Source organism: Pipra filicauda, unplaced genomic scaffold, assembly GCF_003945595.2.
Source record: "Pipra filicauda isolate LSUMZ 115617 unplaced genomic scaffold, ASM394559v2 scaffold47_size6085603_pilon, whole genome shotgun sequence".
Classification (NCBI taxonomy): Eukaryota; Metazoa; Chordata; class Aves; order Passeriformes; family Pipridae; genus Pipra; species Pipra filicauda.
Window position 1 is genome coordinate 1,188,220 of NW_024104620.1, and position 25,246 is coordinate 1,213,465.

General features: G+C 40.9%; 1 protein-coding gene across 5 annotated transcripts in view; it reads left to right on the plus strand.

Moving 5' to 3' along the window:
- THSD7B (thrombospondin type 1 domain containing 7B) overlaps positions 1-25,246 on the plus strand; it is a 309,193-nt gene that overhangs the window by 143,085 nt on the left and 140,862 nt on the right. For all 5 annotated transcript variants that reach the window (XM_027748995.2, XM_039386349.1, XM_027748994.2 and 2 more), the window contains exon 9: positions 24,684-24,875. In XM_027748995.2, the coding sequence (XP_027604796.2) occupies positions 24,684-24,875 (192 nt within the window). The remainder of the gene's footprint in view (positions 1-24,683; positions 24,876-25,246) is intronic.

The following is a 25,246-nucleotide window of genomic DNA, read 5'->3' on the forward strand; positions in this document are numbered from 1 at the left end:
CAGAAGAATTATTAGTAGCAAAGACAGTTTCTCTGTGACAGTGAACAGCATATTGTCTAAGTAATCAAAAATATGGAATAGTTCATACCCAAAGGCTTAATTGTTTTAATCAGAAATTATTAGATCAGCAACAAGGTTTAATGCAAAGGTCGTGTGATTTTGCTGGATTCTGGCTCTTTTGCTCTACTCCTTGTTAACAAGTCTAGTCACAGCTCAAAAGCTGCTGAGTGTTTGCCTTTCTGTAGTGTCAGCTTGGGTGTCAGGGTTTCTTCGGTTTGTGGGAGTTAAAATTCATAGAATCAGAGAATGGTTTGGCTTGGAAGGGACCTCCAAGACCATTTCATTCTGACCCCCCTGCCATGGGCAGGGATACCACTCACTAGGCCAGGTACCTCAGGGCCCCATCCAACCTGACAACCCAAACCTGTGGAGTTGTCTGCCTTTTCGAGGACAGAATAATCTCTCCCTTCCTTATTCATGCACAGTTCATGCAGTGCTGGGGAGATGCAGATGTTGAGCCCAGAGGAGCAGAGTCCAGAGGGGCCCAGACAAATGCTGCTGTCTCTCTTCTCCTGTAGCACCCGAAGGACTATTCCTAGGACCTGTCCCAGAAACACCATCTGCAGCAGCTTCTGCCTCACCTAGTTTCCTCCCAGGAACTTTGTGGGTTTCTGTGCACTCTTCCCAGCCATACCTGATAAATTAATATCAGGCAGGTCTCAGGACTCACAGCTGTAAGGGGCGAACCTCCCTGCTGCAGACAATCTGCCAAAGTGGTGGCTTAGACATAAAACACTTCCTGCCATAGCTGTTGTGGTGGCAAGATGTTTTCTTTAACTAGTCTCAGTGGAATAAGCTGCTGGCTTCAAGCTGCAGGATTTACCTGAGCCTGGGATGACTGAGCCTCGGGGCTGCTGGACACGGGACTGCACGAGTGGCAGCGAGGAGAGGCAGGAGCTGAAACCCTTCTGGAGTGAAAAATCAATCGTCCTCATTTCGGCAGTGCAATGCCAGAAGAAGAAACAACCTGACCCAAACCCCCCAAGACCCCAGGGTGTATTTGCAGAGGTTGGTGAGTAGAAGAAACCCACAAAATAAGGGTGTTCACTGAACTTCTAGGCCTGTTGCTTCTTTTGGTTTCAAGCAGAAAACCTGTATATGAGCACTGCTACTGCTGTTCTGGCAGTACTGGGGACAGTAGCTTCAGTTTTGTTTTATTTCTCTCTTTATTTCTTTGATTCTAGGCAGTTGGTATCTAGAATGTGACACTTGTCAAGAAAACGAGGGGGTTTTTCTTTTTAAGTGTTAGTAAGTTCACTGAAAAAATACACCTTTTGATTGAAATATGTCTATTCCCAAATTTCTGTTTCACCTGACAGTTTTATTTGTAAAACTGGAGAACATTATTTCAGAGTTAAAATATTTTCTTTCAGCATTTTTAGATCAAAGGGTTAATGTTTGGAGTTTTTTTGATAAATGAACTAGTCTTAAACAAAATTAAAAAATCGAATTATTTTTAAGAGGTTGTTAACATAAAAGCAAAATATTCCTTTCATATTAAACAAACATTTTGCCTTATCTTGAAATTACTTTTTTCCTAAATCCACCCCCAGTCTCTCTTCAGACTACTTTAAACAGTTATACAGTTTTTCTTCCTTTTCCTTTTTTTTTTCCTTTTGTTTTGGTTCAGTGCCCAAACAGAAATCTATTATTCACACGGCTCGATTGACAGAGCAGACACTGAATTCCTGTTGGAATTGAAGCAAAGAGTAAAGGGAAGTAAGGTAATCAAAGCAGTGTTATTTTACGATCCAATATTATGTTCTGCCATGGGTTGACAGTGAAGCTCTGCACTTACAGAAGCTGAAGACTCTTTGGGGGTAGGATGTTAACAACAGTGTGCTCAGTTACCTGTCTGTGCTCCCAGGTCCATCCCAGCGTGTCCCGTGGTCCCTAAGAAAGGCTCTTCCCAGGGACAGCCTACAATATGTTCTCCCACCTCAATCCTCCAGGAAGCAGGGGCTTCAAGGAGAGATGACAGCTGGTTTTATTCCTCTTTGAGGGCATGAAGGTAGCAGTGTCCTGTTTCAACATGAATCATAGGATCACTTAGGTTGGAAAAGACCTCTAAGATCATCGAGTCCAATCTCAGCAAGGCCAAGTTCTTACCTGGGTAGAATTCACGATTTTTCATTTTGCAGTGGATTAGTGATATAGAGTGAATTTGCAGAGTCTGTTTTATTTCTCAGAGAAAAGACTGCATTCAATTTATTGAAAATAAGTCTGAAATACATTCTTTGTGACATATCAATTTTCATTGATGCATCAAGTCCAGTGACACAACATTGTATCTAATGATACATTGAGATTTTGTTTCTCCTGTAAAAGGAGCATAAGCTTAGATTGTGGTAATTCCTTATTTTAGAAACAGAAACTTTTAGAAACCAAAAGAAGCGGTTTTATTTGTAAAATTAAAACGCTTGTTTTCAAGTTAATGTGGAAATGCACCTTTGTTTAGTCTGACCTTAACAAATGGAGTAATGAAAATCAATTTTTCTTCAGTGCCCATGAGGGCTGTGACATCCTGAGCAGGGTGTGGGAGGAGAGTGAGCTCCGAGTGATACACAGGGAATAAGAGAACAGTGTCTAGTTAAAAGTTAAGTAGCTGGTCAATGGATTAGGAGCTGTTTTGTCTCAGCTTCTGGAGTCATTGAGGTTAGAAAAGACAGACTGATAAACTGCTCTGGTCAGATTTGTGTACTGTCAGCATTAGCAGGACAGAACTGGCAATGGGAGTTGTGCCTGAGGAGGGTGTGATTAATACACACAGTTATGGACTGGTCATGTAAATGCAAACTGGCGTTGAAACAACTGTACACATCTGAGATTTAGAATTATTTTGTAGGGAATGGTAAAATTACCCAGTTACTCGACACAATTGCACGTAGAGTCAATAAAATGAAACAGGTACCAGCTTTTTCAAGCTTACAGGTTCAGGTACCGCTGTGGGGCTCAGCCTTCTGCACCACACTGCTCATTCCTCCTTTTCATTCCTGAGTTTATCCCACCATACTCTGTCACTGGAGCTGCTGATCCCAAACCAGTATGCTTTCCTGACTGTTAGGGACACAAATCCTAAAAGCTAATCCTAAATCCTAAAAGCAAAGCTTTCTGGCAATTAGATAGGATCCATATTTCTCATTTAGCAGCCGTGGTGGAAGGAGGATGTTGCAGTCTAGTAGCAAGGCTGATGAGTGTTATAGGAATCCTGAAGTATGGTGTGGGGTTCGTTCAGTAGATTTGAGACCCGTTTTTCTTGTAGTCATAAAGATTGATGTGCTCTTTGAGCAGGCTGGCTGTTAATGAGCCAGGTGGACTGGATTTAGTTACCTCCATCAAGCCTTACCTCACAGCAGCTGGTACCGTGCCAAAGATTTGATGTCTCCTGCTGGAAACATTTAGAAAGACAAAATGCAGATTGTGCCCTGCTCTAGGACTGGTGCACAGACAATCAGAGGACAGACACTGCCATGAGTTCAGGAGAATTTATTGTCTTTGCATCCTCTACCGAAATTGATGTCTGCAAAAGAAGCAGAAGATCAGCTTTAGGTTAATCTTAAGGTAAGCTGCTGAAAAGTTAGAGCTTTCTTTGCTTAGTCACACTTTAACAGTTTTGCGTCATTCAAGATTAGAGCAAACATGTGGCCCACAAACCAAGGAAGACAGAAACTGAAAAGTCTATAAACAATTCTTGTATTAGCTATGTTTGTGTAAATATCTGTGTCTTGGAGACAGGAATATTGGCACTAAAGCACAGGCTGAAATATCTAGTGCTGGAAAGGTGGGAAATAGTGGGCTTGAATTGAGAGGATAAACTCAAGCATATTCTGATTAATTTTCTTCATCTCTGAATGCAAATATGTTGCAAGATTTCCAGCTAAACTGTGAGAGCGCTTTTTCGATTGCTGGTAATGTGTCTTGTGTCAGTCATCCAGAAGGCAACTACAGTTGGTATCCAGTGGTAATTTTAGCTCCTTGTATTTTGGCAGATGGAGATGCAGTGGAGTTGATTAGGTATATGTCAAACTTTCATCCTTCCTGTGCTTGTCAGTATAAGGTATTACAGCTACCTGTGAACATATTTTTTTCTGTGCTAGCCTAGCGTGTGCTTGTGGTCAGTGCAGAAAGCCCTCAAATGAATTGCTATGCAAAACCAGGGTCTTTTTCAGTACCTAGTGCTCCTTTTTTATACCTAATGTCTCCAAAAGATGTTTTTCAAGACTTCAGAGCAGTGTTAAAATGGTGAGGGCAGAGGCTGCTTCTTCCCTGTGGCTGTTTTGGCAGAGAGGAGATGGATTTTCAAAGATCCAGCTCCCACTTGCACGAGAGGGAGCAACAGGTGATGATGTTTTTTAAAAATTAACCTGAGCTTCAAACACCTGTTGGAACAAAGGTTCAAGGTAGCCCTTTCAGAAATGGGAATTATAACATTAAGAAAAATATAAACATCAGTTATAATGGCAAGATCTGTATTGCCCTTTATGTTTTAAAATGTTATGGAATAAGTTTGACCTGAGTTGATCTGAGCTTGTGATAAAGGTTACCTAAAGAGCATGATGTGTGTGTGTGACCTGTAGGTCTGTTACTTTGGTGCAAGTGGTTTGAAGAAACTGTATAGAAGGATTAACATTTATGTGCTGGGCTAATGCATATGTATAGTTTAAAACTATTTATTTATAAACTAGTTTTTAATGCCTAGAGAATATTGAGTTTGATGGTTTCTAACCTTTTGATTATGAGATTGAAATAAAGTTCCTTTATTGTATTTTATAACCACAGAAGTATTTGTAGTTAGTTTTTTTAAGTCTGGAAAAGAAATTGTTTTATTTAGTTTTGCCCCTATTTTAGACAAAAATCTCAGGTTGTTTCAGTAAAAGACTAGAAAAATACCTGTAAGTACCAATAGAATTCCTGTTTTCTCATTGAAATGGAGCACGAAACATAAAATACCTGCTTGGCTGTTTTCTTTAAACTAAGCAGAACTTCACATACATGTTGAGTTCATATTCTTTTTGTAGAGTTATTTTATTTCTCAGGGAACCCTGCTTCCGAAAGGGGAGATATGAGCAAAGTAGGATCCTTCTTGAACTGTGTTAGAAAGGCAGGCCGATGGCAAGTTGTAAAATTAACTTGTGTGGATGGAAGAGGAGGGGGGGAAGGATCCTTCTGAAAAGCATTACTGAGGACAGGATTCTGTGACCCAAAGGTGGCTGAATGTACCAGGAGGAGCAGGTGGAGATGTGACTGTGAGGGTAATCTCATCCATAAAGGTTCTGGTTTTTAGGATTAAGTGCATTCCAAAAGGGGTTAAGGATTTCACTGCCTTTCTACTAGTGAAGGAAGTGTTTAACAAATGTAGCTATTAAGATAGCACATCTCACTCCTTGATTTTGATTTGGTAACATTTGTGTTAAGTCTCTCAAACACACAGTGTCTTGAGGAATATTATGATGTCTTTTCATCCTCCTCATCCCAGGTGGAGTCCCTATGGCATTTTGGTGCTTTAGTCCCATCCTTGTTGGTTTTGATACATAGAAAGGGGCTTTCTGAAGATGGCCAGTGTCTATTTATAGCGTTTGCATCAGTGGCATTTTCTCCTGGTTTTGAGATGGTGATTTTAGAGCTTATTTACACAGTTGTAACCTCAAAATTTCCTTGAGGTTTACTTTCCTATTAATAATATCTCCTTGAGATACACTAATTCAAAGTTTTTGGCATTAATACTGTCCTTAAGCCATTTGTCTTTAACTAGATATTCAGCTGTATTTATATGACACCACTCACACAGGTTTTCTGAAAGATCCTGTAGCAAGAGAGTCCAGTAATGGTTTCTGACTTTCTCCAACACTCAGAAGGTAGTTCAAACAGGCATTTGAATCTTAGAGACCAACCCCTCTGTCGAATTTTATTTACATTAATAGAAGGTTTCAAAATTCTCTGATGTTCAGCAGATGGATAAACAGCACAATGGCAAATCCTTATTTCCTTAGGACACCAGACTAAAACAAGCCAGTAAATAATTTTTAATGTGTGTGATATTTTTCAAATTCTCAACAGGCAGAAAATTGCCCAATTCGCAGTTCAAAATCATTTTAGCCAGGACTTTTTTTTTGCTTAGAGAAACAGTCAAGAGTACAGAAGGTTTAAATTAAACAGGAGATCATTAGGGTAAAGAAACCAACTGTATTTTATTGCATTCGGTATGTGAGGCTTAGTGGGACAGAGTCCAACTCATATGATATAACTCATGAAAGGAAAGAAATGTTTCAGAATAAGCCAGTTAAGTTCTTTGTGAAGTAGAAATAAACTAAACCTGATTGTGCAGACAGGAGACTGACACCTGGGAGGGAGTATCTGTAAGAAGCCGGGGTGTGTGGGGCTGGGGGCCTCCCTCCAGCTCAGTCTGCAGGAGGGATTGGGGTGAGGGAGAGGAGAGGTGCAGAGGAGTCAGTGCAGGCAGTCTCCCTGCAGAGGTGCAGGGAGTCAGAGGAGTCCAGAAAAGGCTGGGAGCAGCCTGCAGCCATGAGGTCTCGGTGCTCACTGCTCCTCAGGCGAGGTGGAGGAGCTGCACCTGGGGTCTGGTTGTGTGCTGTGCTCCGGGTGTCAGCAGCAGCCTTCTCCTGAGGTTTAAATAAGGGAATAATTTGAGTCTGACTTCAATAGGCAGCTCCTCACATTGATCTCTGACCACAGCCCTTTAGTGGAGGAAAAAAAGCAGGGGCTTTTTTTGTGTAATTTAATCCTTCCCTGCTGGGTGGCCCTATAGAAGGCTTTTTCTGCAGCAGAAATTCCTTCGGTGCTGCACGTCGTGTGCTGGACAGGAGTGATTGTGAGAGCCACCTTTGTACAGTAGTTCTGAAGGCTGTTGAGTGGAAATGAAAGATAAGTCTTGTACTTTCTTTAAGTTTCTTTTTATCAAGCTGTTTATGAAGTAGAGCTGATTTAAAAACAATTTAGTCACTTGTTTGGAGGTTAATGGATTCTAGAGGGGAAGGCTCCCCCCCGTAAAAGAAGAAGTTTTGACGAACTTTTAATTAAGAATTTGGGACATGGAAATTTTGGGGTAGTTCTGCACTAGCAAGATTGGCTCTGGGGCATATTGGTCTGTCAGGTTTTTAAAGTAAATCTTCCTCCTAATTCTAATTAAGTATTATAATGCCAGCACTCTTCATTAGGCAGCAATTTGTGATTAGTCAGGTGGTCGTAATGGAAGGAGAAGAACATGCGATAAAACAGTGGAGAAATTGCAGAGCAGGGAAAACAGCCATGAGATGCAGCTCCTAAATGCTCTTTAATGTCCTCCTATTGGCAGATTTCCCATTGAATTCCGTGAGTTCTGTGGGACAGCATTCAATCCTCATACAGATCCTGCCTTGTGTGGAAACACAAGCCCAGTGGACCTTGATTACAGGACTTGAGCTCTGAGGTTGTGACAAGAAATGATGCTAAGAACAGCAATAAAAAGGGAAAACTCCTAATTCCCCCCTAAACTTTGAGGCCAAGCTATTATTTTAAGTGTAGATTACTAATGTAATTGAATTGTTTATCTGCGAATTGAATCTCGTATTTAATAGATGGGAGCTTTTGTGAAGTGCTGCAGTGAATGTGAATTAGTGAATCGAGAAAGATTAGCTCTGTGAGGAGATTGAGAACAATTTAAAATTCCATTGTACGGTGTTTTTCTTTCTGTCTCTGTGAAACATGGCTGTAATTGCCTCAAATTAGGTACTGCCTTTGTATAGGAGAGTTAAACAAGTAACAGGATAAGATATTTCATAGTTCCTTTCTAAATAAACAGCTTGTTCAGTTTGTATCTTTAGGCAGCTTGCAAATGTCAGAACAAGGTTTGTGAAGAGAATGTCTGTATGAGGTGGAGTTTCTTTAGAAACAGAATCATCCTGGATTGTTGGGGTGTGTTTTGCAATTTGAAACCCAGTCTTCCCATCCTGTATAATTTTAGTGTATCCTCCTGCCATGATTGTTAAAACAGATGCATTATTTAAAAAATCCTGTGGAGATGTGGACTGTAAGCATGAATTTGCTCAGTTCCTTTCTGACAGCTGTGGTCTATATTTTGCCATCACTCTCCTGGAGGTGTTGCTACTAATGAACCCTCACATTGTCGTGGTAATTACCAAGCCCAGAAAAAAAAAAAAGGAAAAAAATGAGCCAATACACCCACGTGGACTGGGGCAGCAGCTCTGCATGCAGACAATGGTACTTTTTCCTTTCCTATTGCTGAGGAGGGAAAAACAATCCCACAAAGTTAGCTCCTGGCGTGGGCCTGTGGCTAGAGGTGTCCATGGGGATTCAGGCACTGCATCTGGTGGGAGATGGTTGTAGTTTGAAAAGTGACTTTTCTGAAAGAAGGGAGAATATATATCTGCCACTAGCAAGTGAGCAGGGAGTTTGCTGGGACTGGCTGAGCCCAGGATGCTTTGCTGGATGGACAGAGTCCCTTTCAGGTGACACTGTCATGTCCACCTGGACCCTTCCCACATCAGGGGAGGAGCTGAGTCTTGGCTGCCCGTAGTATTGTAGAAACCAGGACGATCCTGTAAGCTCAAATTCCATTTTTTGTTCCCAGATGCAAAATTCCCATCACCCCCAGCCCTGCTTTCAGGAGATTTCCCAAGTCAGCACTGTTTGTTGTACACTTAGTGCTGTGTCAAAGGAGACTAGAGCCAAGAGGGTATTTTGTTCTATTTCATGGTGTTTACAAATAAAGCCGAGTGATTTGGTAACTCTCTTGGAAACTCTCTGAGACTGTAAGTTGGGCAGAGTGCTCCCTGGGCATGCATAGATCTAAAGATAGCAGTTTCTTGCCTATCAATAAGTATCTCAAGGCCTTTACTATTAATGCTATATACGACTTAAATCCCAGGAAAATAATTCCACTGCTGCCGTTCATTTATATCATTGGAGTCTGCATTAATTCAGCCTGGGCTAGGTTTTCTAATACATTATTTATTTAGGTCTTCAAAATGTCTGTGGTGCTGCATGTGGTTGACAGAGCATATTCTTGTTTGTTAATATTATATGGCATCCTGTTTTCCCAAGATGCTTCAGTAAATGTATGTCTTCAAATAAAGCTGGGATTTTAACAGGCACTTTTTTTTCCCCTGTTGTAACTATAACATCCCAGAATCTTAGCTCTGATTTCTCTTCTCTACAACCATCTATTTTAAATGGTTCTGGAAAGATCTTCAATTCTTTAATGTTGGTTGACTTTTTTTTTTTTTAATGCTTATTTAGGTCTTGATTCTAAATATCTAGCCCAGTTTCTCCCACTGCCCCCAGGCAATAGAAGCTTAGAAATACCCCTAAATTCAATGAAAAAATCCCTGATGTGGAGGGTGGAACATTGAGCTTGTGTTTTCTGACAGCCCACAAAGCTTATAGATCAAAAGACATGAGTGCTGCATGAGTGAGGGTGAAACAAATGGAATACAATACTTGAAAATGAATGAGTCATGTGAATGAACATTGACATATACATCCCCAGCCCCACATTAAGATTAAAGTGAGTTGTCTGCTCTACAATTGCATAATTGCTTCTGTGACTGATTTGGTGCTGCTCCATAATAAGTTGTGAATACTGTACACTGACCTGGTTAATGGGATGTTTACTAAATGAATATATTTGTATAGTTTAATAGGAGGATGCTTGGAAAAATTAGCAGGATGAGGAAGAATGGCTCAAGAGAGTAATTTTTCAGCAGGTACTGGGGTTGTGAAGAGGGCAGAAGGCTGCTTTGCCATTCGCATTTGGAGGCTTGGAGGGTGAGGTTGCATGGGGCTGGCTCTTCTTCCTTCATGTGCATCAACATGGAGCATCCCTGCCCTGAATTCCTGGGTGAGTGGCTGCTCCAGGCTTGGGGTACCCAGACTGTGCCTCCCCCTGAAGGTGCTGCCATGTGGGGGTGTGTCAGTGGGAGCAGCCTCCATCCTGCAGCCCTAACAGCTTCATTTGTAAAACTATCTTTCTTGAATTTGGCTATTTTAAGTACTAGAGACTAAGATAATTATTTCATGAAGTAATATTATCTGCAAATTAACCTTGGATCTCTGCGTAGGTTCAGAAGAAGAGAGATAAGGAATTTTATCACAAATTGCAGACTTACTGGGTTTAACGTAAAGGCCGTGGCAAGTAATACATTTAAACTGCATTTAAGTAGTAAAGACCAGAATATCAAAGTCTAAAAGCAATAAACATTAATTTATTCAGAAATTTTTTATATTTTCTTTCTAGTTTGTATGTTCTTTTCACACACTGTCATTTAATGAGGTTATACTCTGATTAAAGTAGAAAAATAAAAAAGTAAAATGTTTTATTTCAGTAGATAAAAATGCAGCTTTTAAAATACATCAGCTTGCCCTGCGTAGTCTGAGCTGGATGTACAATTTCCCCTTCATTCAGCATGGCTGCTAACTAATGGATTTTGGGGGAAAACGTCCCTCTTATGTAGAGTTTCAATTGAAATCCATATTTTAATTTTCAGTGACAACTAATACATTTACTGTAATCCCTTTCAAATATTCACTGGCAGTATTCCCAGATATATATTTTTGAAGGTTAAGTGGTTTAGGATTTATGTACTGTACTATGGAGGTGTATTGGGTTTGTGTGGCAAGGGTTTGATAGCAGGGGGGCTACAGGGGTGGCTTCTGGGAGAGAAAATCGGGACTGAAGTTAAGCCCAGGAAGAAGGAGGGGTGGAGGGGAAGGCGTTTTAAGATTTGGTTTTATTTCTCATTATCCTAGTAATAAATTAAACTAATCTCCCTGAGTCAAGTCTGCATTGCCTGTGACTGTAACAGCTCAGTGATCTCTCCCTACCTTTATCTCTCTCATGAGCCTTTAGTTATATTTTCTCCCTTGGCATAGCTGAGAGGAGCTTTGGTGGGCATCTGGTGCCCAGCCAGGGTCAACCCAGCACAGCAGGTCAGTCTGAACGAGCCACTAACTCTGTAGGGCCCCCTCACTGCCAGAGGGGTTTGTAGCTCAGAAACAGCTGCGGTAGCACCAAGTTTTCCTGGTTAATGACCTGTGTTTCTGACAAGCCCAGGGTGCTGTGCTGTGCTGAAAAACTGCTTTTGCTGTTGCAGAGCTCACTTGGGTGTTGTTACATAGGGCTGATTCACATTGTGTAGATGCACCTTCCTGGAAGCTCGGAGTTTTGAATGTGTCCAGAAAAAACTCTTTTTTTTTTTTTTTTTTTTTTTTTAATAGACTGCAATTGGCATGAGTAAAGAACAGTAATTAAAATAATATTCCATGAGGTTTGTGTTTTAGTACAGCAGTGTGATTAAAATTGGATCTGCCTTTTGCTCTCCCTTGAGCACCATTGTGTGCTTTGTGGCTGATGAAGTGGAATGAGCACTGTGATCAATATTTATGGTGTCACTGTGGGCACCTGCAGCTCTTTCAACCCTTCTTGCACTATGAAGCTGCAGTGGAGGTTCTTGGTTCGAGCTAATTAATGGCTAAATGCAACTTGATGTGAAGGCTGGACAGGCTGTTCCTAGCACTGTTTCTGATGAGGGTCACGTGCCACTTGCACAGATTTGCTAGTTCTCATCATTGATCAGACAAAAGTAGGAACTTGGTTTCTTCAGCGATGTACTTTCAGGTCTTGCAGTCATCTTTTGGTGTTTGGGCTCTCCCTGTCTTGGGAACAACCACTCTTGGGGTACCAGATCCTGCCACTGGACGCACGAAAAAGAAGACACGTATGGATTCTTTCAGCTGAGTTTATAGACTTCTTCCCTACAACTTTTCTTTTTACCCTCCAGTCTATGCTACAAACAGCATGTATTTCATTCCAACATGAATGCCAAGGAGTTAGTGCAAGTCTGCACTTCTGCAGCTTACCAATTTGGGAGCTTCTGCCAGCTGTGCCAAAATATTTTTCTACAGCTGCTTGTGAAATCCACAGACTATTTTCTGTCCAAATCAGCCCTGCACTGCTTTGTTCCACAGTTCTCTAGTCTCTTGACCTCTTCAAGGCTTTTCCAAAATAATAATATCATCTTTGAACTCTTAGTGGTTTGGTTTGTTGCAAACTTTGCCCGTTTCCTGGCAGTGACAGTGGCTGGAGGCAGTCCAATGTAATTAGTAAGTATTTTGGAGACTTTGCTTTGGCAGCCCTGTTAAATATGTGCAGTGAAAGCAGGATTAGTATGGGGCTTCATTTTTTTTTTTCTCATTAGGGCATCTCTATGATCTGGAAGCTTATTTAATTGGAAATTAGCCATTCTTATTAACACAGGAGATACCCTTTGGTCCAAATCCTGACATTGGATAAATGTGTATAGTTTCCACTGAGGAGAAAGAAAATGCATCCGTATACTCCAGGGTGGAAATTTGCCCTTTTGTGTCCACTGCAGTTCTCCTGCAGGAGAATTTCATTTTCTGGTACAGGCAATAAATTTTCAATGCTCAGATAAGTGACTACAGAGGTTCATCATCAGGATTTGAAGAAATAAACCTCCTAAGAAGATGGATGATGACAAGGGGAGTAAGAGTTGTTATCCAATCATTTGTCACAGTCCAGAACATTAAGATGTATGGGTAAGACCCCAAAGGTGTGTGGAAGTTCCTTTTTTCCAGCAGTCTGTTGGTGTGCAATAACTTACCCTGTGCAGTCAGCCAAGTGTCACAGTGACTCTGAGAGCTCATTGTTTGTATCTCTTTGTATACACAGCACATGAGCGGGAACAACTTATATGTCGTTGGGAAGTATTCCACACATTATCCAAATGTAGCCCCACAGCTACTGAAGATAAAGGCTGACTTCCCTCCCTTCTCTCCCTCCTCCATCCCACTCCAGATGTTAACATTTCTGCCTTGCCTCCTTTGCTGTGATGCTGTTCTGCTTCGGGCTTTCTCCAGAGACTTTTCCCTCTGCCTGCTTTCCTGTGGTTCCCTGCTCTACACCCTCTAGTTCTTCCCTTGTCTCAAGGCTTCAAAACCACGGAGCAGCCGTGGGGTACAGCGTCAGCTAGTGAGAAACTGGATTAAACATTCATGGCTGTAGGAGTGCTTGTTAGCATGTATGTATTAATTCAACACTTCCTGCTGGTTTCCAATATGCTGGGAGGTTATGTTGCCGGTGAGGTGACTTTAAAATCCGTAGTGGAATATGTTCCAACTAACTGCTTGAGAGAAGGTAAAAATCTTGCTCTGCTTATCTGATTTCAAAGAAAAACCTTTCTCCTTACTTTTTAACAAGTGAATATTCCTCTCTAAACCAAATCTGCTTGAGACCAGATTTCTGAAGGATTTTGTTAAATTTTGGCTCTACAGCAGAGATAGCTGATATTGGAAGTTCACCTTTGTGTAGGAGGGAGACAACACCATAGTTTGCTGTGGTAAACTGCTCCCTGCTTTGCTGCTTGTTGATGGGAATTCATGCAAAGATGAGGTTTGACTTGTCCCGTCTGGGCTTGCTGTGGCACAGAATGGCTCAGTAGCCTAAATTTGATCAGAGGTTGAGAGCTTGATATCATGCACGGAGTCTACTAAATTCTGGGAAATCCTTTGTCTTAGCAACTTCCTTACATCTGTGTGCTGGAGTTGAAATATGGCCCTCACGCATTTCCTCAGCCTGTTCTGGTATTTTGTGGTCAAAAAGCTTAATTGGCTCAGTGTCTTTATTCCCTTGCATTTTTGTCTTGCACCTGGCTCAGGAGGATGTATGTGACCACTGCTGGCTCACAGACAGAGTTCTGACAAGAGTTTAGATATGAAAGCCTCAGACTTAGTCCTCAAGGGTGGCCTGTGTCAGGACAGAGGTGTGGTGGGGACAGTGATGCTCTGGAAAGATCATGATGTTGGTGCTTCTCAGAAGTTTGGGATTAGAGAAGCCAGAGTCCAGGGCTGCCAGCAGTCCTGGCTGTGGAGTTTTCAGAACTCCCCTGGTGTGATCCTGTGGTGGTCAAACTGCCATAGGCTGCCTCCAGGAGGATGGGGGTGATGGGCCCCTGGGTTTGGGAGCCCTTTGGACCATTCCTAGCAGTGTGTCTTCAGGTGCCCAGGTGTTCAGTTCTGCAAACTGGCTGTGGTGGGGAGATCTGTTCCTGTGGGTTTAGGAGCTGTCAAACACGTGGCCGTGTTTCCAGGGAAGCAAAATGCGATTCCTCCGAGTCACAGCCATGTAATTACAGCAGTAATAATAGCTATCATTTTTGATGCCTCGGTGCCAAATGTAAGGGTGGTTAAGTTGTTTCTGTTAATGTTTTCAGAGGAGTCTGTTCTGCTGCTTTTTCCCTATTTGTGCCTTATCTGTGACTGAACAATTACCAGAAATGTGATGAGGATGTGGTATGCAGAAAGTCATCCCCTTGTCTCTGTTCCCAATGACTGAGGAGTGTGTGAGCTGCTGTTATCTCAGCTGCTAATCAATGGAGCTGGAGCTAATGTGCGAAGTGACCTTTGCGAGGAGAGAGGAGATTGTGCCAATGTTATACCTGCAGTTCGAGTCAACTTTTGCACTTTGTCATGTACTTGATTGTGTGAGCTGCTCCCTTTCTGGATTGCTGTATCAGTTACTGCTCTATCCACCAATTTAGGAGATTCCCAGAATTTCTCTTGTGTGTCAGTCCTGATGTTTTCCTTGGCCAGGTATCATTTGTTTTACTGATGACCCCTGATCTTCCCAGTCTAAATTCCTTCTGTGCTTTCACTTGTTTGTGCTTTCATTAAGTTTGAAGTTATCCTGCATAGCTGTGCCTGCATAGCTGTACACTTTGCAGTGTGGAGAAGTCAATGGGATTTTTACCACTGAAATTAGACCCAATTTTCAGCTGCCTGTGGGTGAGCAAATGTTATTTTCTAGCTTTTCCCCTCTCTGCATTTTTATAGTGCTTAGAGGAGTCTGATGGATGGACCACTCAATTATTTAGTATCAATCAAGTTTTTGCTTACAACACCTAAACAAACACTAGTATTACATCCTTTTTTTCTGAATATCTAAAATATAATTCTGCTACATTAATTTACAAATTTATAAAAACATATACTGTTGCTTAACCAGGCCTTTTAATGAAATGGGTTTTGAATTGAAATTTTAAGTATGCATGAAGACAGTAAGATACCATTTGCGCTGTTAGGATTTCAATAATGTATGGAATTAGCAGAGCTTTATTATATTTCTGTGCCTGCATGCCCTCCATAGAGTAAAAGTTGTAATAAATATAAGTTCAAAGGTAAAATTTTATTGCTGCGCATGAGAGGAGAAAAAATAAATTAGAGTAATGTAATCATGCTCATATATGTTATGAATTTTGAACAGTGTCTATTAGAAAGTTTGTCAAAATGTGCTTAGCTTTGAAAATACAGATTAACGCTGAAGGTTTTAATATTGTTCTTCCTTATGTTCCCATTCCTTGCAAATATAAGTGTAAAATATCTCCTGCCGAAAGCAATTGTCATAAAATGACACTTTCCTATTTTAATAGCTGAATAATCAGAACAGAAATATTTTCCAAGTTGTGAAGTGGTTATTGCTTTTTTCACACGGAGAAATTTAGTGGTAGAAAACCAAATTTTATCCAGATATTCTCCATTTTTTCTGTTTCCGTTCTTATATGTGAAGAGCGTGTCCAAATGTCTCCTGACAGCCTCGACACTTCAGGGTGTTTAAAAGGGGGGTGAAGTGCTTTCATTTGATTTCATTTACTGATTCTGTGTTTTTCTTTAATCTAGTGGCAAAGTTAAAATTGTAGCAAAGTTAAAAACAGGAGCTGGAAAACCTGTTAGGGAATGAGTGGTTGGGATCCATTTGGGCCCTTCGGGGTTCATACTTATTTTTTCTTTTTTTTCTTTTTTTTTTCTACTTTGGAACAAATAAGGAAATTATAATTTTTTTTCCCCAGGAAAAATTGTACTCACAGATGCCATCTTTCAGATTTTTTTAAAGTAGTTTCCAGACAGTTTGGACTCTGAATAATTGGGCAAAATACTGATTGAGTTTTAGATTTTTTTTCTTTTTCTTTTGGTTTTTTCTTCCAAAACAACTGCCACCTTTAAATCTATATAAACTTTCTGGAGGCAGAAAATAACGGGAAGCTTTTCTAAATAAACCATATTAGGTCATCATAAGTGATTCCTGCCTTTAAATTCTTCAGTTGATGCCATTGTAGCTGAGTTTTGTAAGCAGGATGAGGCTGCTGCTTCCATATAATCAGTGAACCAGTTCCAGAGGGTGGGGCAGTTTAGAGACCAAATGCAGTTTAAATGGCACTAGAGGAATGATGCAGTACTGAGTGAAAATGCAGGCATGGTTATTAATGATGTAATTAAAGTTCCACCTCATGGGCAAAGTGGAAGCACACAGAAAATATTGTTAATATTGTGTTTCCTACATTTGATTTATCCCCATTTTAAGTACTAAATGATCTATGCAAAATACAGTGGAAATTAAACACTCTGTCTAAAATTCACAGCTTTATTATGTAAAAATGGTTCAAGCAGAGGTCAGGGTACATTAGCCAGAAGTAACTTAACCCAGCTGAAAAGTGTCTTATGCACTTTAGATGCATAGTTCATACTTGGCCAAACCTGTGTACACTGGGAAGTTTTCCTCAATAACTGAAGGTCGTGGTTTGCTATTGTATTGTTGTGGTCAAGAACAGATCTCAGACATTCATCCAGACCCTTGACTGATGATCATCTCTGATACTGGGTGTATTTTCTTCTTTATTGCAGTTTTTAAAAGCTCTGTTCTGAGATTTGTGGATCAATTAGAGAAAAAATTGAAAAAGATGGTAGTAATAATAAAAATAAAAAATAGCTTAGTGTTTGGTCCTGCAAATTCTGAACATTTCCTGGTGGGCTGCAGGAGCTCTCAGAGTTGCTTTATGGGATTAGGCCAGACTCTGCAGCTGAACTAGAACACATTTTTGTGTTAACTGCTTCTAAATGAGCTCTTAGTTTTAAGTTGTTGGCATAAATCTAATTTTAATTTACTGTTTTCATTTTCTTTTGCATTGATCCTCTTTTTGTAGAGATTCAATTGCAGACTTGGAGAAAGATGTTTTTTAAAGAGTCCAGATGGTATTTGCAATTATTTATTATCATTAGCATTCACTGTATCTGAAAACAAGACTTTTGCCAACTTAGATCAACCTCATTTGCTGCACTGTTGTTTACAATTTTTCAGTGTCCCATGTTAATACAAACTCACTTCTGGGGTGATTCCTGGGCTAGAAGAGAAAAAGAGTCTGCTATTCCCAATAGATGTCAAATTGCCAACTTATTTTGGGAATATTGTTTGGATAACAGTCAGTCACAGGCTTTTGATGGCTATGAGCAAGCCAGCAAGGAATATCATTACTCAGTAGCATAATCTGAAGAAAAATTAGAATAATCAAAGCAGTATAGGTATAAAAGTATTGCACTTTTCCATGTGTGAACACACAACTTTTCTTCTACTTTGCCCTTTGTAATAATTTTTTTTTTTTTTTTTTAGTTTTGAGAGCAAAGGTGGCAACTTAAGTCAACTTAAGGCAGCTTAATGTTTGGAAATTTATGGCTGTGATGCATTAGAAATAAAATGCCACCTTCCTTTTTTCTAAACTAAAATGCCTGAATTCTTCCACTAAAATTATTCTGCCCCATATTATATATTATATCTTAGCATATTATATATGCTAAGATATATAATATGAAGTGGACTCTGTATGTTATTGGAATAAAAAAGCCCACTAATTTTTTTTCGTAAAGTTTTGGAAATATATGTATATTTTATAATATTTTAATACATTTGACTTTTTTGTATAATTGCTTTCTACAATATTTTGTGTTGATTAGCATTTGGAAGAAAGTAATACAGAGAAGGAAATAGAGGGACACCTGTTTCAATTACACCATAGCAGCAATTTCAACAATAAATCTTAATTGCAATCAGTCTTGATCAACCCACCTGTATAGCTTCCCTCATTTACAAGGAGGAGGGATAATGGAGAAAAAAAGAAAAACGTGCGAAGAAAAAGAGAGGAAAAAACCCCCAGAACACTAATATGGATTATGTTAAGTTGTTATACTTTATATTTTCAGATTGCTGTGCTATGTTAATTATTAGGAACAGCAGCCTGAATTTCCATGCTTTTCTCTGGGGATGCAGCGAACCCGTGTTTACTTTCAGCTGCCACAGGAGCAATTTCTCTTTAATTCAGGAGGGACTCTGCAAACAGCCATAAGGTAGAACTGATTCTGCTCCTGTGCCCAAGCTCAGCAGGTGAATATGCAGCAAATTCCTTTAAGTGACAACTTGTCTTTCCATGTGGGATAGGAAACACACTGGAGTCAATCTCTGTGTGGGAAACCTCACGCAGGTGTGTTAGTTTTTGTAACCTTGTGTGTGTGATACTCCACAGAGATGTTCTGGGATGTTCTCTGCGGGCTTGGCAGCTGCTCACTCACGTGCCTCTCCTGGGCTGGGCTTTCTTGGAGCTTCCTTGGAGTCACAAATCAGTTTTCTTGTGTGCATTTGCATAAAGAGAAAACAACAGTGGGCAAACAGTCCAAATTGCTGTAGAGGATACACAGGAAACAAAACCAAATACTGCTTTTTCTCCATGCTCATCTTTTTCTCATACCCTCTGTAATGATTGCTTGGGCATAGTAAGGGACAGGATGGTGGCCAGTGATGGAGGGATTTGGACAAGATTTCTGATTTTATGGGGATTTTGGAACATATTTCCAGACATCCATTTCTTTTCATCTTTATTCTCATTCCCTCTGTTAATTTTTGTACTTTTTGGCTTACTTTCCTTTTTCTTATCCTCCTGAGTCTTTTCTGCCTTTTTCTTCACTGAGCATTATGCGGTTAAAAATGTGTTTTCCTTAAACTAACACATTGTTTTTCACAGTTGCGTTTTAACCAAGCCTTTTGACTCAAAACCTTAATGATTGTCTCATCCATTCTTTTATTCTTTTGTTCCCTGAGAAAGTCTTGGTTTTATTTGTGCTTATTTCCTCCTGTCTGCTGTGAGTGGCTTGTTCTATTTCACGGCTTCACCTTCTTTCACGGTCTCGACCTCCGTTCGCCTTCGTCGCTTTTGCATTCCCCTTCCCCTCTGTGGGGTTCTGCTAAGAGTGATGGACCACTGCAATTAAATTTATTCCATGTGCCACTGTTCTCCCTGACAAACTGACACTGCTCTTCTCCGATGTTCTTACCTGTTGAGTGGCATTAAGGAAAACCAAGCGGGAGCCAGAGGTTTCAGTGAGATTCATCTGCTGGAGATGACTGAAGACATCAGCCCCTGGATGCTTTAAGATCTCTCTAAAGCTGGTTGTGCAGCATGGGAAAAAAGGTCCGTGATGCTGTGATGAGATGAAGACATTCAAGATGGTTATGAGAAATTTCTCCTGTTGTAATTTGATTGTTATTGAGTTTAAATGTACCGTTTTCGGTAGCTGATGAGATGCCTAGGCCAGGATGCTGCCAGCAGACAGCTTTCTCTGAATGCATTTGCTCTTAGCAAACTGGCATACAGTCAATAGGAATTCCTCTGGATTTACTGCTGCCTGTTGACATCTCACTCTGTTACAGGCAAGTATTTAATCAAAGTTTATTGTCATTCTTTTCTGAGATTTAAGTGGCACATAAAATTTTACGATACATATAGTATTTTAGATGACAGCTTCATTATTTCCAGTGAATAATTTGGAATGCTACAAGGAGAAATATTGATGGCAAACTGGTAATTGTCATTAAAAATGCAGCATTTTTGCAGCAGTCTTGTGCAAAAAATAAATTTTCTGAACTTCTACATAGCAATGCAGAACAGTCTGAAATGTAATTCCTTTGCCTTGAGCCTTTTCCCATCATGGAGGTCACTCGAGGCTCCACACATGTGAAAACCTGAAATCTTCAAAGTAACTTTGCAGTTTTTCCTTCTAAAAAATGAGCATGGTATACTATTGAATGTCAAAAGGAGAATACTTGGTTTGTTATTGAGTTGATCTTTCCATTCCTGCTGCCTGATGGGATTTGTATTTTTACTGCCTTAATTGTGTCCTGTCTAGTGGACATTCCCTTTTTCCTGAGCCAGAGGAGGAACGTCTTTGGCAGGAGTAATTAAAAACTGTGTCACAGGAGGTGGGTGTACGACAGGTCACTGGGAAGAATGAGGCTAATGCACCAGAGCTGCAAGGCAGTATGTAAAATAGACAGATGCAGTTTAATATGGGACTGATTCCAAATGCAACTTTCCTGTTGGTTCAGTGCCTCGACATGGAGCGTGTTATTCAGGACCATGGAAGTGGCTTCTCCTTCTGGAATGGAAAAGACAATGAGAAAAAAATTGAGTTGCTGGAAACGAGACCAAGCTCTTTAATTCAAGGGGGGGTTTAGGTCATTCCTTATTTTGTGTCTGCTGTTGGGAAGAATTTAGTTTGCTTTTAGGTGAATTAAAAATTCTACTCAGAATGGTACTTCTCCACGTAGCTTCTCTGTTGCCTTGTTAAAGAATTCAAATGAGGGACTGGTACATTAGGTAATGAGCAACTTTGTTAGCCAATATATTTACAAAAATGCCATGCTAGTCTTCTCTTTTGTAATTATTACCTCCTGACTGGGAAGAATATGGATTAAATCTTTCCTATAAAAGGCTATCTGGTGAGTATATCTTGAGTATTTAGCTTTATAATCACTAAACTATTCAAGTACAGGGCAATCAGTTTAAAAAATGCCATTAGAGTTGTTCAGGATGTTTGCAATAAAACATTTTGAATAGAAAACTGTAGCATTTTTCTTAACTATAGCTTCTTTTAGGAAAGCAAGCATTCAGCAAGGCTGAGAACAATTTGTGCTTAAGGCATGAAATAAAGAGCATGTGAGAGGGATCACTTTGGCTGCTGGGATGCTGAGGGTACTGTTTCAATTATTCTACCTCAGGCAGTTCAGAAGTTGTGCCTCACAGGTGATGGCAGGTAGTTATGTTCTTGCTCTCAGCCAGCTGCTGACCAACATCCTCAGGTCCTTTTCTATCAGGCAGCTTCCAACCACTCTATCCAGCCTGCCCAGATCCCTCTGCAGAGCCTTCCTACCATCCAGCAGATCAACACTCCCACCCAGCTTGGTGTCAGACTTACTGGGGTGCACTCAATCCCCTTGTCCAGGTTATCAATCAGGACTGACCCCAGTACCGAGCCCTGGGACACCCCACTGGTGACTGATCTCAGGTGGATGTAATCCCATTCCCCACCACTGTCTGGGCCTGGATGTCCAGCCAGTTTTTTACCCATTGCACAGTGCATCCATCCAAGCCATGAGCAGCCAGTTTCTCCAGGAGAATGCTGTGGGGAGTGGTGTCAAAAACTTTGATAAAGTCCAGTTAGACACATCCACAGCCTTTCCCTCATCCAATAGGTCGGTCATCTTGTCATAGAATGAGGTCAGTTTAGTCAAGTAGGACCTGCTTTTCGTAAAACCTCTCTGGCTGGGGATGATTCCCCTGGTTGTCCTGTACATGCTGTGTGATGGCACTCAAGATGATCTGCTCCATGACTTTCCCTGGTACCAAGATCAGGCTGCAGGCTTAAAGATCCCTGGATCCTCCTCCAGCCCTTTTTGTAGCTGAGTGTCACATTTGCTGACCGCGGGTTACCTGGTACTTTCCCAGATAGCCAGAACTTCTGGTAAATGATGGAGAGTGTCTAATGAGCCCTTTTGCCAGCTCCCTCAGTGCATTTGGGTGGATCCCATCCAGCCCCATAGAACAGACTCGTGTGTGTAAAGATTATAGAAATATCTGGAAAGATTATTCAGCATATCTGAGATAAGAATTACACCTTCAAGGTACGGGGTGGACAGTTTGGAAGCTCTGGAGAATTTAATATTCCCTGTAAATCTGTGACAATGTATAAAGCACACTTCAGCTTTATCCTGTACTAGTATTTTTCATGGAAAATGAAATATTATTGCCTCCCTTTGTAGTATGCAGTAGTTTTTTGAGAATTCTCAGCCAGGCGGCTGGTGCAGGAGAACATTCCCCTTCTGCAGTAATAGAAGGCAGTAATTAAACCTGAACACAGAGAGTGGAGCTATAAAGTAAATCAAAGTGAGTGTTGAATTGTACCTCCATGCACCTGGTGGTAAACTCTTTATAACAAAACACAAAGCTTCCCTTCCTTGCTGAGGAACTGTGAATTGCAGCCTCTGTTTGCAGTGTTGCTGTTGCTGTCCCCCGCTGTAAATCCAGCGTGAAAAGGAGTCACAGAGGGAAGAAGGTGAAAGTGTGTTTTGCTCCTTTGCTTCCCTTCCCCACAGGGTGCTTACTCCAAAATATGTGGCACCTGGAGGAAGCCACCCCAAAGGGGACCTGTCTTTTGAATGGAGTGGCTTGGGTTTTGTAAAGTCAGATTAGATCAATGGAGAGGCTCTCCTGGCTTTCAACAAGTAGGTTTTTCTCTGATTCTTACATCTGTAGCACAGTCTGGTGGAAAAATTGGGTTAAATTCAGAATCTGGTGAACTTCATGGTGCTCTCTTTGCATAAAGTCCTGATGCAACAGAGATAACCTGCGTTATGGATGGAGGGGCGGGGGGCCTGCTTGAAGTACCATTGTCCCTTTTCCATCCCTTCTGGTTCAGAAGCCCGTTACTGACTGTCCACGTGCTTCCCTGTCAGTGTCAGTGATGGGAGAAGAAGACAGATGTTTCACCCCACTTCACCAAAGCATATATAATCTCTTGATGCTACTGTACCATTGACTCCAGAAATCACGCCTGCCCAGCATGCCCTCCTGTTATCTGCTGCTGTACAGACAAGCTGTCAAAACGTTAGCAGGGATTTTGACGCTGAAGTGACTCGGGAAGACAGCTGGAATAAGGCTTACAGGTTTATTTGGTGTTTTTACATTGTTTTTCTCTGAAGATAGTTCTCAGTATTATGTGAGCGTCAAAAGCAGCAGTGCTGATCTGGGCCAGTCAAAGGGAATGAGGGATTGAGCTTGGTTTGCAGGGGTGCCAGTTGCAGTTCTGAGGGATGGGGGCCGTGTGCAGGGAGTATACTGCAGAGACTGGGCATATCGAGCCTTTCCTGGTGAGCAGAGGTGTGTACAAAGGAAAGGGAGTATAAAAATAAAGTATTTTTAACCATATCTTGCAGTCTGATTGCCTGCTGGATCCGACGCTCCTTCTCATAATACGCTTGAAAAGTTTTATTTGTGCCTCGAGGGCAATGAGCCTGTCTTCATTTAGGAATGCAACTGCAGATAATACCACCCTGCTGCCGACAGCTTTATGTGCTCACAGCCTGCCTCTCTTATTTACTCACTTGTATATGTGGGGCCAGCAGTTTTCTACCCTCCCACTTATAATTGCATCCTGGGCTGCCTTGTTCCGGAGCCTGTTCCTGTAGTGTGAGGTGAAAGAGCCAGTTGTTGCCATTATAAATTTAATTTTATTTTTTCTTACATATAGTTGAGCCTGAATAGTCATTATGGTTTTTTTTTCCCTAGGTTCATAATTAAAGAAACCTCAAAGGAGAGCTTTGTAACTATTATGAGGGCAAAAGAAGAGGTAACGTTTGGTGTGACCTTGTTGTTTATAAACAAGTGGAGTTGAGCTTCCAGAAATTTCATATATATAGCTGAAAATTCATGAGGATACAGAAATACTAAGCAATAGAACAAAGTCAATCATGACTGTTCATCACTTAAAATATATTTGTAAGATATTAGATGTAACTCAGTACTGAAAGTTATATTTATGAACTTTTTGTGAATTATGATGTCCTCGTCAATTCTACATAATTACTAAAATTTCTGGACTTTTTCCATATTATTTTAAAAAATAAAAGTGTATTTTATTATTTTATTTTCCTTTTTAAAAACAATAGTTCTCTGTTGTATTCCACATGACATCCCTCATATGCTTTCTTTTGCTGCTCATTCTACCAGTGGTTGTTTTGGTTGATAGGTTTTTCTCCACCAGTCCCCAGTGTCCTACCTTCTTGTTGACAGGGCTTTTGGAAAGATGCTTCTCATCAGGAGGTGTGCTTTGGTCCAGGTCCCTTGGCTCATCTCCGACAGAAAGTATTTTTCCCTTGGATGTGGGTGATCTGACTGATTCATAATTTTGTATCTCCTAGGTTTTGGGTGAGAAGCAAGAGTCAGAAATAAGAGTGGTTTGTTCTGGTGAGGTTGCAGGGGAAGGACAAAAACATCTATCAGATACTTCTCTGATCTACAGGAAAAAGAAATCTGACTTCTTTGGGTACCTGCACGATTTATATTGTGGAAAATAGGTTCTGTAGGTAGAGATTGCTAGAAAATACAGGGCAACTGTCATTATTTCTGATTGAATTCTGCGAATCTGTGAATTATCTCATTCCTTTTGCTTGCCTGCTTCATAAAGTGGACTGCAGCCAAGATGTCGCACACCAACCTTGAAACACGTTTCTTTCTTCTTTGCTTTTCTGAATAAATATTTAAGTTAGTTGTTCAAGTACTACCCTTTCAAGCCTGAAGCCTAACCACATTCTCTTTTGTAGTATATTCCTCCGTGGCCAGGCGAGTGTTTGACATAAAGTTAGTCTGTTTGATGCAGCCTGTGGATATTGAACCAAGCCGTACCTCTCTCCATATGTCTTTTTCCGTTTGCTCCAGGTGAAGAAGTGCCACATCACCTCTGCTCAGAGCTGCCCCATCCTGAAGTTGTGGCTTGTGAAATCCCTTGTGCCGTGGACTGTGTCATCAGCGAGTGGTCCCCGTGGTCCCCCTGTTCCCACTCGTGCTCCAGTAAAAACGCGGAGGGCACTCAAAGCAGGAGCAGGTCCATCTTGGCCCTTCCAGCTGAGGGTGAGTGGTGAACACTTTTGCATTAACCACTGTTCCTTTGATGAATTGACTTGCATTCCTCAGCCAAACTGTGTTTAGATCAGAGCTGGTCCCAGTTCCACAGCGGTGAGGAATAATAGTTAATGCTTGTCCGTGCATCATACCTGGGGTGTAAGAGATCTTTATGGGCTGGAGTTAATGTGTCACTTAGAGAAATTCTGTCACAGTTCAAAGTTATTTACTTCAGCCTCTGAATTGCTGTCTATGGAGGGCCAGTCTGGGTGTGAATTTGTTTCGGGAGAGCTGCATCCTCTGCCAATAAAATTGCTGCGTGACAGACTCATCCTGTGAGTGTCTTTATCTAGGAATATTGTAGTAATAATTTAAAAGCA